Source organism: Brachyhypopomus gauderio, chromosome 6 (assembly GCF_052324685.1).
Source record: "Brachyhypopomus gauderio isolate BG-103 chromosome 6, BGAUD_0.2, whole genome shotgun sequence".
In the NCBI taxonomy this organism is placed as follows: domain Eukaryota; kingdom Metazoa; phylum Chordata; class Actinopteri; order Gymnotiformes; family Hypopomidae; genus Brachyhypopomus; species Brachyhypopomus gauderio.
In genome coordinates, this window is record NC_135216.1 from 32868122 (window position 1) to 32882390 (window position 14269).

A 14269-nucleotide genomic window follows, 5' to 3' on the forward strand; every position below is an offset into this window, starting at 1 on the left:
ACGTTACTGGTCATTAAAAGCGGTGCATTACTATATATTGTTATACTAATCCGAGCGGACCGCTGCCCAGGCTAGTGAGGAGTAACAGATCCCGATAGGTCACAGTTCTCGGTGTAACACCTGTTTAACTTAACAAGTCAGTAAGCGATTGGCTAAGGCAGCGTTATGATAGCCAATCAGAGCCAGTGTTTTTACACGCGTGCCAAAGCACGGCAGTGACACGACACAAATGGAGAAGAGGCCGAAATGGCGTCAGGTGCAAGCCGAAGAAAACTAGAACTTTCAAGGCGATATAAACATTATTTAAGAAAATACTTGAAGTTCCTGAATGTCTACCAGACTGGGTATTTGATTTATTTAATTAAGAATAGAGGTTTTATTGTTTACTTCTGTTGTAAACAAACCAGTTGTCTCAGGTTGAGAGAATTTAATTTAATTTCATAGATGTAAATGCACTTTATATAGTGTAACTGTTTACTTTTGCTTTTTTTCCCCAAAGATTTGGGATTTTAAAGGATTTTATCCTACACTGGTCTGTGGATGTGCAATAAATATCAAAAGTTAAACAATTTTCTGATCTACTCATTTCAACTGACTGTGAAAACTGCTTTAAAAAACTTAATTAATTGGCATATAACCTTTTTTAAACTGTAACGCAAATAGTTACTTTCCCTGGTAACGAGTTACTTTTATTATAGAGTAATTCAGTTAGTTATAGAGTAAAGTAGTGAGTAACTATAACTAATTACTTTTTTTAAGTAACATTCCCAACACTGGTGTTTTCTGATCTCTATTGGTTTAGGATTTGAGTGGAATGTCACCCACCATGTCTGACTTTATAAAATAATTCATCCAAATTTTCATTCAAAATTGGTGTGTGTGTGTGTGTGTGTGTGTGTGTGTTAGGGCTGTGAAAATGATAGATGGAATGTGACTGTTTCAGGTGCTCCTTTAGTCACTCACAGACATTAACAACACTGAATCATCTTGTTGGTTCACATTCATATACCCATGAATTGCATCATCTTCCTCATTTTACCCTTGTTTCAGACACGCCCACAAAGGATTACTGTTTGTCGTTTCAGGGCAGACGCACACATGAATTTGCTGCTCATTGTTAGAAGATCATGATTCTGTTATCTCTGCTTTGTGTTCTGCTGGGTTTACCCTGTGCTCATGCTAAAGTGGTCCAGGACTATAATGAATGCAAAGACTTTTTTTACAAACGTATGGAACCTCGAGGGATGGATCAAAATTCCAAGAAAATCTGTCAAGAATATAAAAAGAGTTTTCACTTTGCTTCTCTCTACTCCACATCGCACAGGATTCCTCTGTACAGTGCATACACATTTAACACACCATCTCCCGATGAAGGAAGACATCCTGGATGCATCCCTGACACACAGGTACAGTTTATACTGCTGTATTAGGCATGTTGTGTCTTTATCACTGGTCTACAATACAGAACTGAAAAGCTGACAGACTATAAGGGAAAAGTGAGCCCAGCAGAAGTTACATGAAATTTCATTCAACAGTCAAACAGACATGAGAATGTGAAAAAACATTCTGTCAGGGCTGGCTCGGATGCCTCTCCTTCTTCCACTAGGAGGGGCACCTGAGTCAGTCCTAGACTGGCTGGGCGAATCAGCAATGATCCGTTTCCCAAAGCTTCCTTAAGAAGCCCGCAGACAGCTGAAACGGATCATTGCTGATTACGTCCCGCAAGTGTAGGACTGACTCGGGTGCCCCTCCTGGTGGTAGAGGGAGTGGCATCCTAGCCAGCCCTGACACATTCTCATGTCTGTTTGGTTTAATGTAGACCACTTTTTGAAGCATGTAGAGAATACCCTGGTTATTTATGAATTATGAACGGGGCACCATCCTGATTGCTCAGGAACCAGTATTGTGATAACGGAGATAGGTGGAATATGGTTTAATCAGTCTCATTAACAAAGGGTTAAGTTCTGGTTCCACGCAGTGACCTAATACCATCGACCAAAAATATGTATTTACCACCGTGACCAGATTAACACCCTGCTGACAGACACAGCAAACCTTCTTGCCACAGCTCACATTGATGTGCCATCCTGGATGAGCAGCACTACCTGAGCAACTTCTGTGGGTTGTAGACACCACCTCATGCTACCCCTATGAAGAGAAAACTGACAAAATGCCAAAGTGACCAAAACAGTTTAGGTCTGTGGAAAGGTCTGTGGTCCCCACCTGCAGAACCACTCCTTTATAGGGGGTGTCTTGCTAATTACCTCTCATTTCTACCTGTTGTCTGTTCCGTTTGCACAACAGCATTTGAAATTGATTCACAATCAGTGTTGCTTCCTATTTGAACAGGTTGGTTTCACAGTAGTGTGGCTAATTCGGAGTTACATTGTGTTGTTTAAGTGTTCCCTTTATTTTTTTGAGCAGTGTATATTGTTAGGCTTTTCAGCCATCTCTAGACCATAGCCATCAGGATTCACAAACACTAATACGAATTTGTCCAGCCCTCAGTGTTCTGTAGCCAGTGCCAGGACATGTTAAGGTTTTTTTTTTTTTGTAATCGTCTTTTGACATAGATCAAAACCATCAGGGTTCATAATCTGGATTATAAATTTGCTCAGCCCTCAGTGTTTCATAGCTGGTACCAGGAGAACAGATGCACAATACACGGGTGTCAGGAAAGAGTTCTAGAGTTTAATAATAATACATGTAGTTAAATACAGAATGAAGAAGATGTGTCTTAACACAATTGCATAAGAATAATGAAACATATTGTATGATTGGTGTTATCAGGAGAGGAGGCACAGTAGACTGGACCTAGGGGTAGTGAAAGAATACAGGGAGAGACAGACAGAGAGAAAGAGAGAGAGATGAGAGAGAGGGGTTCTAACTGAGGAGCAGACACACAGATTGAACAGACACAAGGGAGTGAACTGAATGTCATAGTGTTCTGACTGAGGGTCACAGACAGAAAATCACAAATTCCCTTACAGTACAGTGGAGACTGGATGTTCAGGCCAATAAGTGGATTGCTTTATTTTTGTTGTTGTTTCAACCTTACAAATATGAATCCTGCTGCAAAATTAATTACATAACCTTGTAGTTTGTCAGGTGGATAGGATTTTAAAAGGGCAGAATTGGACAAGAGATATTGCGGAAATTAACTGGATTTTAATATGCTAATCATTACTTGCATTAAATTACAATGAATTACCAATATGGCAATACTGTAGCTTCATGACTTGTTATTAGCAACCCAGTTCTTTATGTTAGATCAGTAGTCTTTTGTGAATATCATAAATATGTTTCCTTAGAATTCAAATACTTAAATGTTTTAAATGTTTACTATTATCAGGAACAAAATCTATGTAACAGACCAAGGAATGAAGCAAGAAAAGCAAAATGGTTAATTGAGCCACAGGTAACGCACATTTATGTTCAATATGTAAATGCACTTTTATTTTTAAACTTGCCCATGTAAATAACTGTAACTGCACTAACACCAGCTAGCAGCAGCATGGCCGAGGTGTAGATTAGATTTTTTTAATGCTACCAATACCCTTGTTCCTTTCACCTGAAATAGCAAGAAAACAGGCCTAGTGTCTCTTGGTTTTTTTACATTTAAAAACTCTGTTGTTGATGAAATGGACTAATCTGCTGTCTTATATTTTCTTTGTAGCTGTCTGGATTAGCAGGTGAAGCAATGAGGAAATATACTGCATCTGAAATCCCAGTTTTAAAAGAGATGCAAGCCATCAATGAAGACTACAGTGACACCGGATATGACCGTGGACATCTAAACCCCTTTTGTTTCCAGTGTTCACCTGATAGTAGAGAAGCTACATGTACACTGACCAATGGTGCACCTATGGACGCATGCTTTAACCGTGTCCACTGGTATCAGTGGGAAAGTGAGGTGCGGAAAATTATAAAATCTGAGCTCCATAGAGATGAAGCAACTGCCTATCTTGTCACAGGTACTGTCCCCAGTCCAAATGACCGTATTCCTCATGAAGGAGAATATGTTGAACAGCAAGTAATTGACACTGAAAGGGTCACAGTGCCAACACACGTCTGGACAGCTCTTTGTTATTTTCACAAAACTGACAACTCAAAGTCATTTTCCCTCGCCTTCATAGGACGGAACCAACCAGACAGTAACATAGAGGTAATGCCTGTTTCAGAACTGAATAATAAACTCAAGGAACTGTATAATAGTGCCAGTCAAATTGAGATATTTACTGATGATTGTTTCAGTAAGAATAAGAAATCTCAGAAAATTGTCAACCAACTGTACAAACATATTCAGCTGCCATTCAGTCAAAGACTTCAGATACCCCCAAACGTGATGAACACGCTGCACACAGCCATTAGTGGTCAAGCTGCAAAGAGGGCCAGGATGACTGATGTTCATATAGTATATTCTTTTGACAATACGGATAGTTTAAATATAGCTGTTGAGAGTATGAAGTATGTGAGTGAGACCTCTTGTCTACTAAATAACGTTCAGAGTACACAACAAAAGAGGTACTTGGCTGGAAAATCTGAAGGTATTCAGTGTCTGCTGGTCCCAGAGCAGTCAGATGATGAGGCAGGATCACCAACTGCAGCGGATGGAACACCCTGTGTGCAAGGTTCAGTCTCTAGTGACGGCACTTCATGTAAAACCAAATCTGGAAGTAAGTCCCGCTGCACGTCTCCCTGCCTGTACCAGGAAACGGTGAGAGACTATCGCTGCTCCTCAGGGCCGCACAGTATAGCCTGCTCACCTCAGTACTCAGTCATCACAGCTACTGGAAAGAAATGCTCAGACAGCTGTGCCACATACGGCAACGACTACTACTGGTGCAATACTCAGAACAGCTGGGACTACTGCAGCCCACCTTTGTGGCGAAGTATTACCAAAAAAGGGCTGCGATGCCGCACCAACCACGCCTGTGCTAAGTACGGCTCTCGCTACTACTGGTGCTACACCGATGAGCACAACAACTGGGACTACTGCTGTAGGCATGATGACAGATACTCAACTGTAGATGGTAAATCCTGCAAGGAGCTCCACCCCTGTGGTTACCATGGAAAGAATTACCTGTGGTGCTACACAACTGATGGCAGCTGGGCTGAATGTTGCAAACGGGGCTAAACGGGGCTTTTGTAGTTTGATATATAATTTAATCTACACATAATTACATTTTTATTTAATTTGATCTATATATAATTAGATTTATATGCTGTTTGATTTATATACAGCATTTGTGATACATTATAGACTGTACTGGGAGTAGTTACTAATCTGTAAAACAGGTACACATTTATGGCTCTGAAATAAAAAATAAAATCATTAAAATGAATTATATTCAAAATGAAATATGGCACATTTAGATTTTTTTACATTTACAACCACCTGTTCCACTGGCCACAATTAGTGACATCATCCATGGCCGAAGATATAGGTCATTTGTAAGTGTGAAATGCTCAATGAAAAAGAAGAATAAAACAAATTCTGAATTTTTCAGAAATGTCAATTTTAGAAAATAGTATGAAAATTTTTATGTACACAGTGCTTTAGTTCCTATTAAAAATTTGAGAGGATGAAATATTTAGAGAAAGTAATAACGATTTTACTAGAATAAATTTTATTATTTCTTTGACAAAATATTGCAAATTATGTGAATGAAATATAGAATCTGTCTTTGAAATTTAAACTTAGTGGTGAACAAGAACAGTCGGAGGCGTGGATAAGATATTAAAGTAAAATAAATTTTAATAGAAGGATTAAAAGTATTAAAAGAAAATGGATTGTTCCAGAGACCTCCATTACAAACACTCAAAGTGCCTGCAAGAGAAAGATAACCCTCCCCTTTATAATCATAGTATAAAGATTCAACTACATTTGATTACGCAAGTACAGTATTTAGGATGTACGATCTGATTGATCTCTGGTGACAGCACTGTCCTGTGATGTCAGCGTTACCACTCACTGGACTATCAGGTGGAGAATGTTCTGCTTCCCCACATCATGTAGGTGTCCTTGCTGCTTAGATACAAGAGGAATGCAGAACATTTTATCTATAGTCTAGCAACAAGTGATACCTACTAAACACTAGGGGTACAAACACAGATTAACATGAGCGCAAAAGAGAAGACAGCATGAACGGCACTGGCCTTAGTGCACATAGAACACTCACACGTAATTGGGAATGACTCAGACAAAGACGAGCACGGGACACTGCGCGAAAGCACACTAAATAGATAAACCACATAAGCCCCGAGTGATCACGAGACGAGCCACAGGTGAGACCGATGAACACTCAGACACGTCCACACCCACGAAGATCCACAGACATAGACGTCTAGACGTAGACAACATAAAATGTCATCAAATCAAGACAAGTCAAATTTATTTATATAGCGCTTTTTACAACACATGTTGTCACAAAGCAGCTTTACAATCTAATGGGTCCAGATCCCTAATGAGCAAGCCAGAGGGGACAGTGGCAAGGAAAAACTCCCTATGATGGTGGCGATTAGGAAGAAACCTTGGGAGGACCAAGACTCAAAAGGGAACCCATCCTCCATTGGGCAGCCCGCTAGCAGAAGTTCGTGTTTGTTCCATGTTGTTGCTTGTTCTTGGGATTGAATGAGAAATAAATGTCTATACTGTTTTGAACTACTACACATGTAAAGTATTGGGCAAAAAATTGTTGTGGTAAATGAGTAGATTAGTGTCAATACCTGTAAGAGTAAAAACCATAGATTTAGGAACGTATACAGGCCTACCAGATCTATCTGTGTGTAAAAACCGTCTTCACACCAAAGGCTGAAAAGAATGAATAAAAAGTATTTGTAACGTATCAAAGGGCGGGCGTGACGCAAACGCAAGCAGCATTATATTTTAATAAATCAAACAAACAAACACCAGAATGGAACAAGAGTAAACTACAGAAAAGAGACTACACAAGGGCGAGCACAAGAGAGAGAACAACCACCATGTAACACACTAAACAAAACTAGTTTAATCACATTACGGATACGCTAACATGCTACTGGAAGGATTACTGAATTACAACGACGGACATTCTAACAACCATGAAGATAGAAACGTACAGGGCAAAACATACACGAACCTAAACAAGAGATGAACGTACAACTAACCCAAACTGCAGAGGGGAATAATACTGACCGGGAGACCTACAAACGCTGAAGAGGAGAATAACACGTAAGGGAAACACGCATAACAAGAGCTAACTAATTCAATAACCGTGAAAAACAGTAAGCACAGGATAGAGGAGGAGAAACAGAAGTAAAGCGAAACGAAAACCAAACAGGGAATGCAAAACAGAACAAACCGGACCGGCACTCGAGGGGAAGCGTAGGGGAAGCACAAGATACAGACCGCGTAGGACATGAAACACAGGAAACCTCACAAACACAATGACCGACAACGAGCGGATAAGACAGAGGGGAATAAATACCTGGGAACAGGGAGGAGAAACGAGACACAGGTGTGGGCACTGAAGACAGGGGCGTGACAGACAGAAGGAGGAACGAATGGGAGCGGGGAGCTAGGCGGGACCAGGGAGGAGGGAGGGGCTGGACGTGACAGTATTAAAAAAGTGTTGCGGAAGTCTGTATTCCATCAGCTTCCGCATTCTTAGAGAGAACTAACTAACCTAGAGAGACGCTGAGACACACAAGCAGAGGTCTGTCATGGTACTCACATATACATGAATATTCACACATATACAGGTTATTTAAGCATATTCAGTTCATTTGCACCATAAAGAGAAACACAATTATAGGGGGAAGTCTTATTTTACACTTCAGCAATGCATGCTGCATATACAGTAAACACATGGATAACAAAAAAAGGCTTGTAACTCCAGCGTTATGCAATTATGAAATGAAATGAGCCATTTTTACCATTGTGATTTTTACACCCCAATCAAAATTTGTCCTCTGCTTTTAACCCATCTGTGCAGTTAGAACACACACACACACACACACACACTAGTGATTACTAAGGGGCTGTGGATCACACATGCCCAGAGCGGTGGGCAGCCCTAGCCCGGCACCCGGGGAGCAGTTGGGGTTAGGTGCCTTGCTCAAGGGCACCTCAGTCATGGCCTGTCTGGGAATCGAACCCACGACCCTCCGGTCACAAGACCAGTTCCCCAACCGCCAGGCCATGACTGCCCATGTGTTGCATCTCATCTCGTATTTGGTCTGGCCACAAGATCTCAACATCACAGGCGATGTCCTCTCTGGCCAGACAGCAGGGGAAGTACCTTGTTGAGTGACGTATCCAGCCCTGGCATGCTCCCTCACCAATGTCCCCACAAAGCTTCCTCCATCACCTGGAGAAGTGGTATGATGGTGGGGTTGGCAATCATAAACCTTCCACCTCCATGCCGAAAAAAAGTCCTCAATAGTATTAAAGAATAGTGAGTATGGTGGGAATGAAGCACATTGAACTGTAGATGTTTGGTTAACCAGTGTCATACTTGAGCAGCACGGTGGAAACGTACATTGTCCTAGATGATAACAAACTTGGACTGTTCTGGTCCATCTCCCTGGTGATGTGGAATGAGTGTGTAGTGTTTGTAGAATATGAGCAGTGTGTTGAGGAAGGTGATGTTACGGTCCCCCACCGTCTAGGTACTGAGGGAGTACATTATAAATAACGGCAAAGAAAAACGGGTAATGAAATGAATAAAAGTGATGTTTATTGCGTACATACAACTGGGGTTGTGGCGTTGGAAATCGGAAGCTCCAAAAGAACAAAAACAACAAAACCTTCCCGTCAACGCAAAATACCTTACCTACACACACACAAAAAGAAAAACACAAAACTCACCTAACTACCTACCTACAACAATACAACAATAAAACAAACGTCAAAGAGAGCACCGACTCCCCCCATTCTCCTAATACACCCTACAATTATAACTAGATGGAGATGGATATAGATATAAATATAGTTGTGTATCTAATTGTAGCAAGGGCAACCAACACAATATAAACAAACTCCCAGCATAAAGCAAGTCTGGCAAAGGGGCGGTATAAGCGCCGCCATGATCCAGGGCTCCGGTGGCTTTATACAGGCCAAAGGCCAATCAGGAACAATTTGCATACGTAGCCAACTCGTAACCCAGGTGGACCGACTTGACGGATGATCGGGGGCGGAGCCAAACCTGCAAAACACACATAACCCACAAACGACCACGCAGGGTCGTAACATCCCCACCCCCAAAAAGACACAACCCATATCATGGAGTTGTGAACGTAATACTCATGCCGCTTACCTCGAAAGACAATCAGCTACTACATTATCCGATCCTTTTATATGCCGTATCTCTATGTTGAAACTCTGACTAATAAGTGCCCAGCGCATAAGACGTCTGTTGGTGTTGGACATCTGCAATAGGAAGGTCAGTGGGTCGTGGTCTGTAAACACAACTACAGGAAGGACGGACGACGTATCGTAAATCTCAAAATGCTGCAAAGCCAACAGCAAAGCCAGAGCCTCCTTTTCGATGGTACTGTAGTTACGTTGATGTTTGTTAAACTTTGCTGAATAGAATGCTACTGGATGTCCGTCACCATCGTCTTGCACAAGAACCGCTCCACACCCAGTATCACTAGCATCAACCTCCAATTTAAATGCTTTGGTGAAATCAGGGGCAGCCAGCACTGGCGAAGAACACAATAACAATTTGGCAGCATCAAACGCAGTCTGACAATCCGGAGTCCACTTAAAAGGAGCACTCTTACGAAGAAGATTGGTTAGAGGCAACACAACATCAGAGAAATTACGACAAAAACATCGATAATATCCTATCATGCCTAGAAACCTTCTCAGCTAACGTTTGGTCACAGGAACAGAAAAATTACGAATTGCACTCACTTTAGTCTCCAAAGGCCGAACGACTCCATTCCCCACTTGTTTCCCGAGATAAGCTACCGTAGCACAGCCGAAGTCACATTTTGCGAGATTCAATGTAAGATATGCGTCTCTGAACCAAGTAAACACTTCCCTTAACACGTGTAAATGCTCTTCCCACGTGTCAGTGTAAATAAGCACATCATCCAAGTAGGCGTCACAACAGGAGACGTTTGCCAAGACCGTACTCATAAGTCTTTGGAAAGTCGCAGGTGCATTGCGCAATCCAAAAGGCATGACTTTATACTGCAAAAACATATCAGGCGTGGCGAATGCAGTGATTTCAGAAGCACGTTCTGTTAACGGGACTTGCCAGTATCCTTTAAGCAGATCTAATTTGCTCACATATTTAGCTCGACCCACGCGATCAACACAATCCTCAACTCTGGGTAGAGAAAAAGAATCCGGTTTCGTACACATGTTCACCTTCAATTGGTTGTCCGGTCCTCACTTTCCGTCTTAACATCTTTCCGTGAGGTCTGTCGTTCACGCCGACCCGAAGGAAAAACCAACTTGTGCGTAAGCACAAACTCATCAGCCAGTACAGCGGCCTCCGTTACGGACGCAACTTTTTGCTCATTTAGATGAACCACAAGCTTTTCCGATGCACACTTTTTGAATTCCTCGAGTAAAATCAATTCCTTGAACTGGTTTAAAGTACTGACTTTACACGCCGCACACCACTTTTCCAACAAGGCTGTTTTTTCTCTTGCGAACTCCACATAAGTTTGAGTGGACAAAACACACATAATCCACAAACGACCACGCAGGGTCGTAACAGGTGATGATGTGAGCAGTGTTGTAGGGACCAAGAGAGGCATGATGATGGACAACACCATTGTGGCAAATGGCTGCACATGTTGTGATGTTCCCACCACGCTGCAGGGACACTGACTATGGCACGGTGTCCTGTGACGTTTCTTCCTCTGCGTCTTGTTCTGGCAAGGATGAAGCTTCATCAGTATAAAGGAGCTTGTGTTCCACTGCAGCAACATTTAGCTCCATTACTCTCTGAAACCAAACATTACAGTATTATATGACAGTATGAAATGGGCATACAGTAACATAATCAACATTGTGTGGCACAGGACACTGGAGTAAAGTACGAGTAAGAGGATAGCAGAGCGTACTTGCACATATTCATAGTGCAGTTCCTTCACACTGTCAGAGTTGTGCTGAAATGGTTCCCTGTGTAGCTGCTTCATACGCACTTGATGTCTTCTCAGGAGTCGGCCCAGTGCAGATAGAGTCACTGATTGAATGTTGCTGAAAGTGATGTTGTCAGTAATGATGTGCTGTTGTAGTTGTCGTAAAGGTATACTGTTGTTTGATATGACAATGTTCATGATGGCCTCTTCCTGTTCAGGGGTGAATATCCTTCTTCCTCCCCCATCATGGGGTAGTCTAGCAGTTCTGCAAAAACATGACGTGAAGGATTTTTCAGCATGAAATGAATTGTTGCTGTATGTTACAGTAAACTAGACAGCAGTAATACAGTGGTACACACAGTCCAGGTCTGTAGTGTGGTATACTACAGTATACAGTAGTGTGGTATACAGGATAGGTCTACTTACCTATCCTCAATTCGAAAGGTCCGGATGATGCCTGCTACAGTATAGCGGCTCAGATTCTGCTGGACTCTTTGCCCAGCCTCCCGAAGAGCTGTAGTACACTGTCATGTAGCTTGTCTGAAACTGTAGTGCTGAGTTTAGACCATCTCCTTTCTCACAGGAGGAAGAAAATAAGGAGGTGGTTTGTTTTGAAAAGGGCCTGTCTGATGGAAGGACCTGTCTGATGGACCTGTCTGAAGAACTTGTTTAAAGGACCTGTCTGAAGAACCTGTTTAAAGGACCTGTCTGATGGACCTGTCTGATGGACCATCTGAAAGAAGGACCTGTCTGATGAAAAGACCTGTCTGATGGACCTGTCTGATGGAAGGAACTGTCTGATGGACCTGTCTGAAGAACTTGTTTAAAGGACCTGTCTGAAGAACCTGTTTAAAGGACCTGTCTGATGGACCATCTGAAAGAAGGACCTGTCTGATGGAAAGACCTGTCTGATGGACCTTTCTGATGGAAGGAACTGTCTGATGGACTTGTCTGATGGAAAGATCTGTCTGATGGACCTGTCTGATGGATGGAACTGTCTGATGGACCTGTCTGATGGAAAGACCTGTCTGATGGACCTGTCTGATGGAAGGAACTGTCTGATGGACCTGTCTGAAGAACTTGTTTAAAGGACCTGTCTGAAGAACCTGTTTAAAGGACCTGTCTGATGGACCATCTGAAAGAAGGACCTGTCTGATGGAAAGACCTGTCTGATGGACCTGTCTGATGGAAGGAACTGCCTGATGGACTTGTCTGATGGAAAGACCTGTCTGATGGACCTGTCTGATGGATGGAACTGTCTGATGGACCTGTCTGATGGAAAGACCTGTCTGATGGACTTGTCCGACGGACCTGTCTGATGGACCTGTATGATGGACCTGTCTGATGGACCTGTCTGATGGAAGGAACTGTCTGATGGACTTGTCTGATGGAAATACCTGTCTGATGGACCTGTCTGATGGAAATACCTGTCTGATGGACCTGTCTGATGGAAAGACCTGTCTGATGGACCTGTCTGAAGGAAGGACCTGTCTGATGAACCTGTCTGATGGACCTGTCTGATGGAAGGAACTGTCTGATGGACCTGTCTGATGGAAGGAACTGTCTGATGGACCTGTCTGAAGAACTTGTTTAAAGGACCTGTCTGATGGACCTGTCTGAAGAACCTGTTTAAAGGACCTGTCTGATGGACCATCTGAAAGAAGGACCTGTCTGATGGAAAGACCTGTCTGATGGACCTGTCTGATGGACTTGTCTGATGGAAAGACCTATCTGATGGACCTGTCTGATGGATGGAACTGTCTGATGGACCTGTCTGATGGAAAGACATGTCTGATGGACCTGTCTGATGGAAGGAACTGTCTGATGGACTTGTCTGATGGAAAGACCTGTCTGATGGACCTGTCTGATGGATGGAACTGTCTGATGGACCTGTCTGATGGACCTGTCTGATGGACCTGTCTGATGGACCATCTGAAAGAAGGACCTGTCTGATGGAAAGACCTGTCTGATAGACCTGTCTGATGGATGGAACTGTCTGATGGACCTGTCTGATGGAAAGGACCTGTCTGAAGAACCTGTTTAAAGGACCTGTCTGATGGACCTGTCTGATGGACCATCTGAAAGAAGGACCTGTCTGATGGAAAGACCTGTCTGATAGACCTGTCTGATGGATGGAACTGTCTGATGGACCTGTCTGATGGACCTGTCTGATGGACCTGTCTGATGGACCTGTCTGATGGAAGGAACTGTCTGATGGACTTGTCTGATGGAAAGACCTGCCTGATGGAAGGAACTGTCTGATGGACCTGTCTGAAGAACTTGTTTAAAGGACCTGTCTGATGGACCTGTCTGATGGACCATCTGAAAGAAGGACCTGTCTGATGGAAAGACCTGTCTGATGGACCTGTCTGATGGAAGGAACTGTCTGATGGACTTGTCTGATGGAAAGACCTGTCTGATGGACCTCTCTGATGGATGGAATTGTCTGATGGACCTGTCTGATGGAAAGACCTGTCTGATGGACCTGTCTGATGGAAGGAACTGTCTGATGGACTTGTCTGATGGAAAGACCTGTCTGATGGACCTGTCTGATGGATGGAACTGTCTGATGGACCTGTCTGATGGAAAGACCTGTCTGATGGACCTGTCTGATGGAAAGACCTGTCTGATGGAAAGACCTGTCTGATGGACCTGTCTGAAGGAAGGACCTGTCTGATGGACCTGTCTGATGGAACTGTCTGATGGAAGGAACTGTCTGATGGACCTGTCTGATGGACCTGTCTGATGGAAGCACTACACAATGTGGGAGGACTGGTGGGAAATGGGCAGTTTCTCCATGAGCAGTTACTATGGCTGACAGTCGTGTCACTGCTGACATAAACCCCTCTGTACTGTGAGCGAAGTGTTTAGAAAACATGTTTAGAACAGTGTGAAACATTCCCCCATTACCACTACAACACAAATAATTATTAGAATAATGATAATCATGTTCAAAATATACAATCATTACATTTTGTAATTTGTATATTCTATCTAATTGATGAACAAAAACTAAATTTAATAATAATTTAATAATAGTAATAACAGTAATTGAGATATGACCTCTGAACTGAGTAGAAGAATCTTACACACCTCTTATTTTAACAGAAGCCTTTATGGATGATGTACAGGGCGGAGTGGCAGAGGGGTGGGTGTGGTTGATGGATGTGTTTGAGGTGTTCTA

The 14269-nt window shown here is 42.7% G+C and overlaps 1 protein-coding gene across 1 annotated transcript; it reads left to right on the top strand.

Moving 5' to 3' along the window:
• Window positions 1-1104: 1104 nt before the first annotated feature.
• On the top strand, window positions 1105-5137 carry LOC143516413 (uncharacterized). Its single transcript, XM_077007962.1, has 3 exons — window positions 1105-1406; window positions 3353-3418; window positions 3677-5137. The coding sequence occupies exons 1-3, from the start codon at window positions 1128-1130 to the stop codon at window positions 5135-5137; spliced, it is 1806 nt and encodes a 601-aa protein (XP_076864077.1). The 5' UTR covers window positions 1105-1127.
• Window positions 5138-14269: the final 9132 nt, after the last annotated feature.

Excerpts from the sequence above, each read along its gene's own strand:
- LOC143516413 (XM_077007962.1), top strand. The coding sequence starts at position 1,128 with ATGATTCTGTTATCTCTGCTTTGTGTTCTGCTGGGTTTACCCTGTGCT. Across the intron at positions 1,407-3,352 it reads GATGCATCCCTGACACACAG|GAACAAAATCTATGTAACAG; the intron begins GTACAGTTTATA and ends TACTATTATCAG. Across the intron at positions 3,419-3,676 it reads AATGGTTAATTGAGCCACAG|CTGTCTGGATTAGCAGGTGA; the intron begins GTAACGCACATT and ends TTTTCTTTGTAG.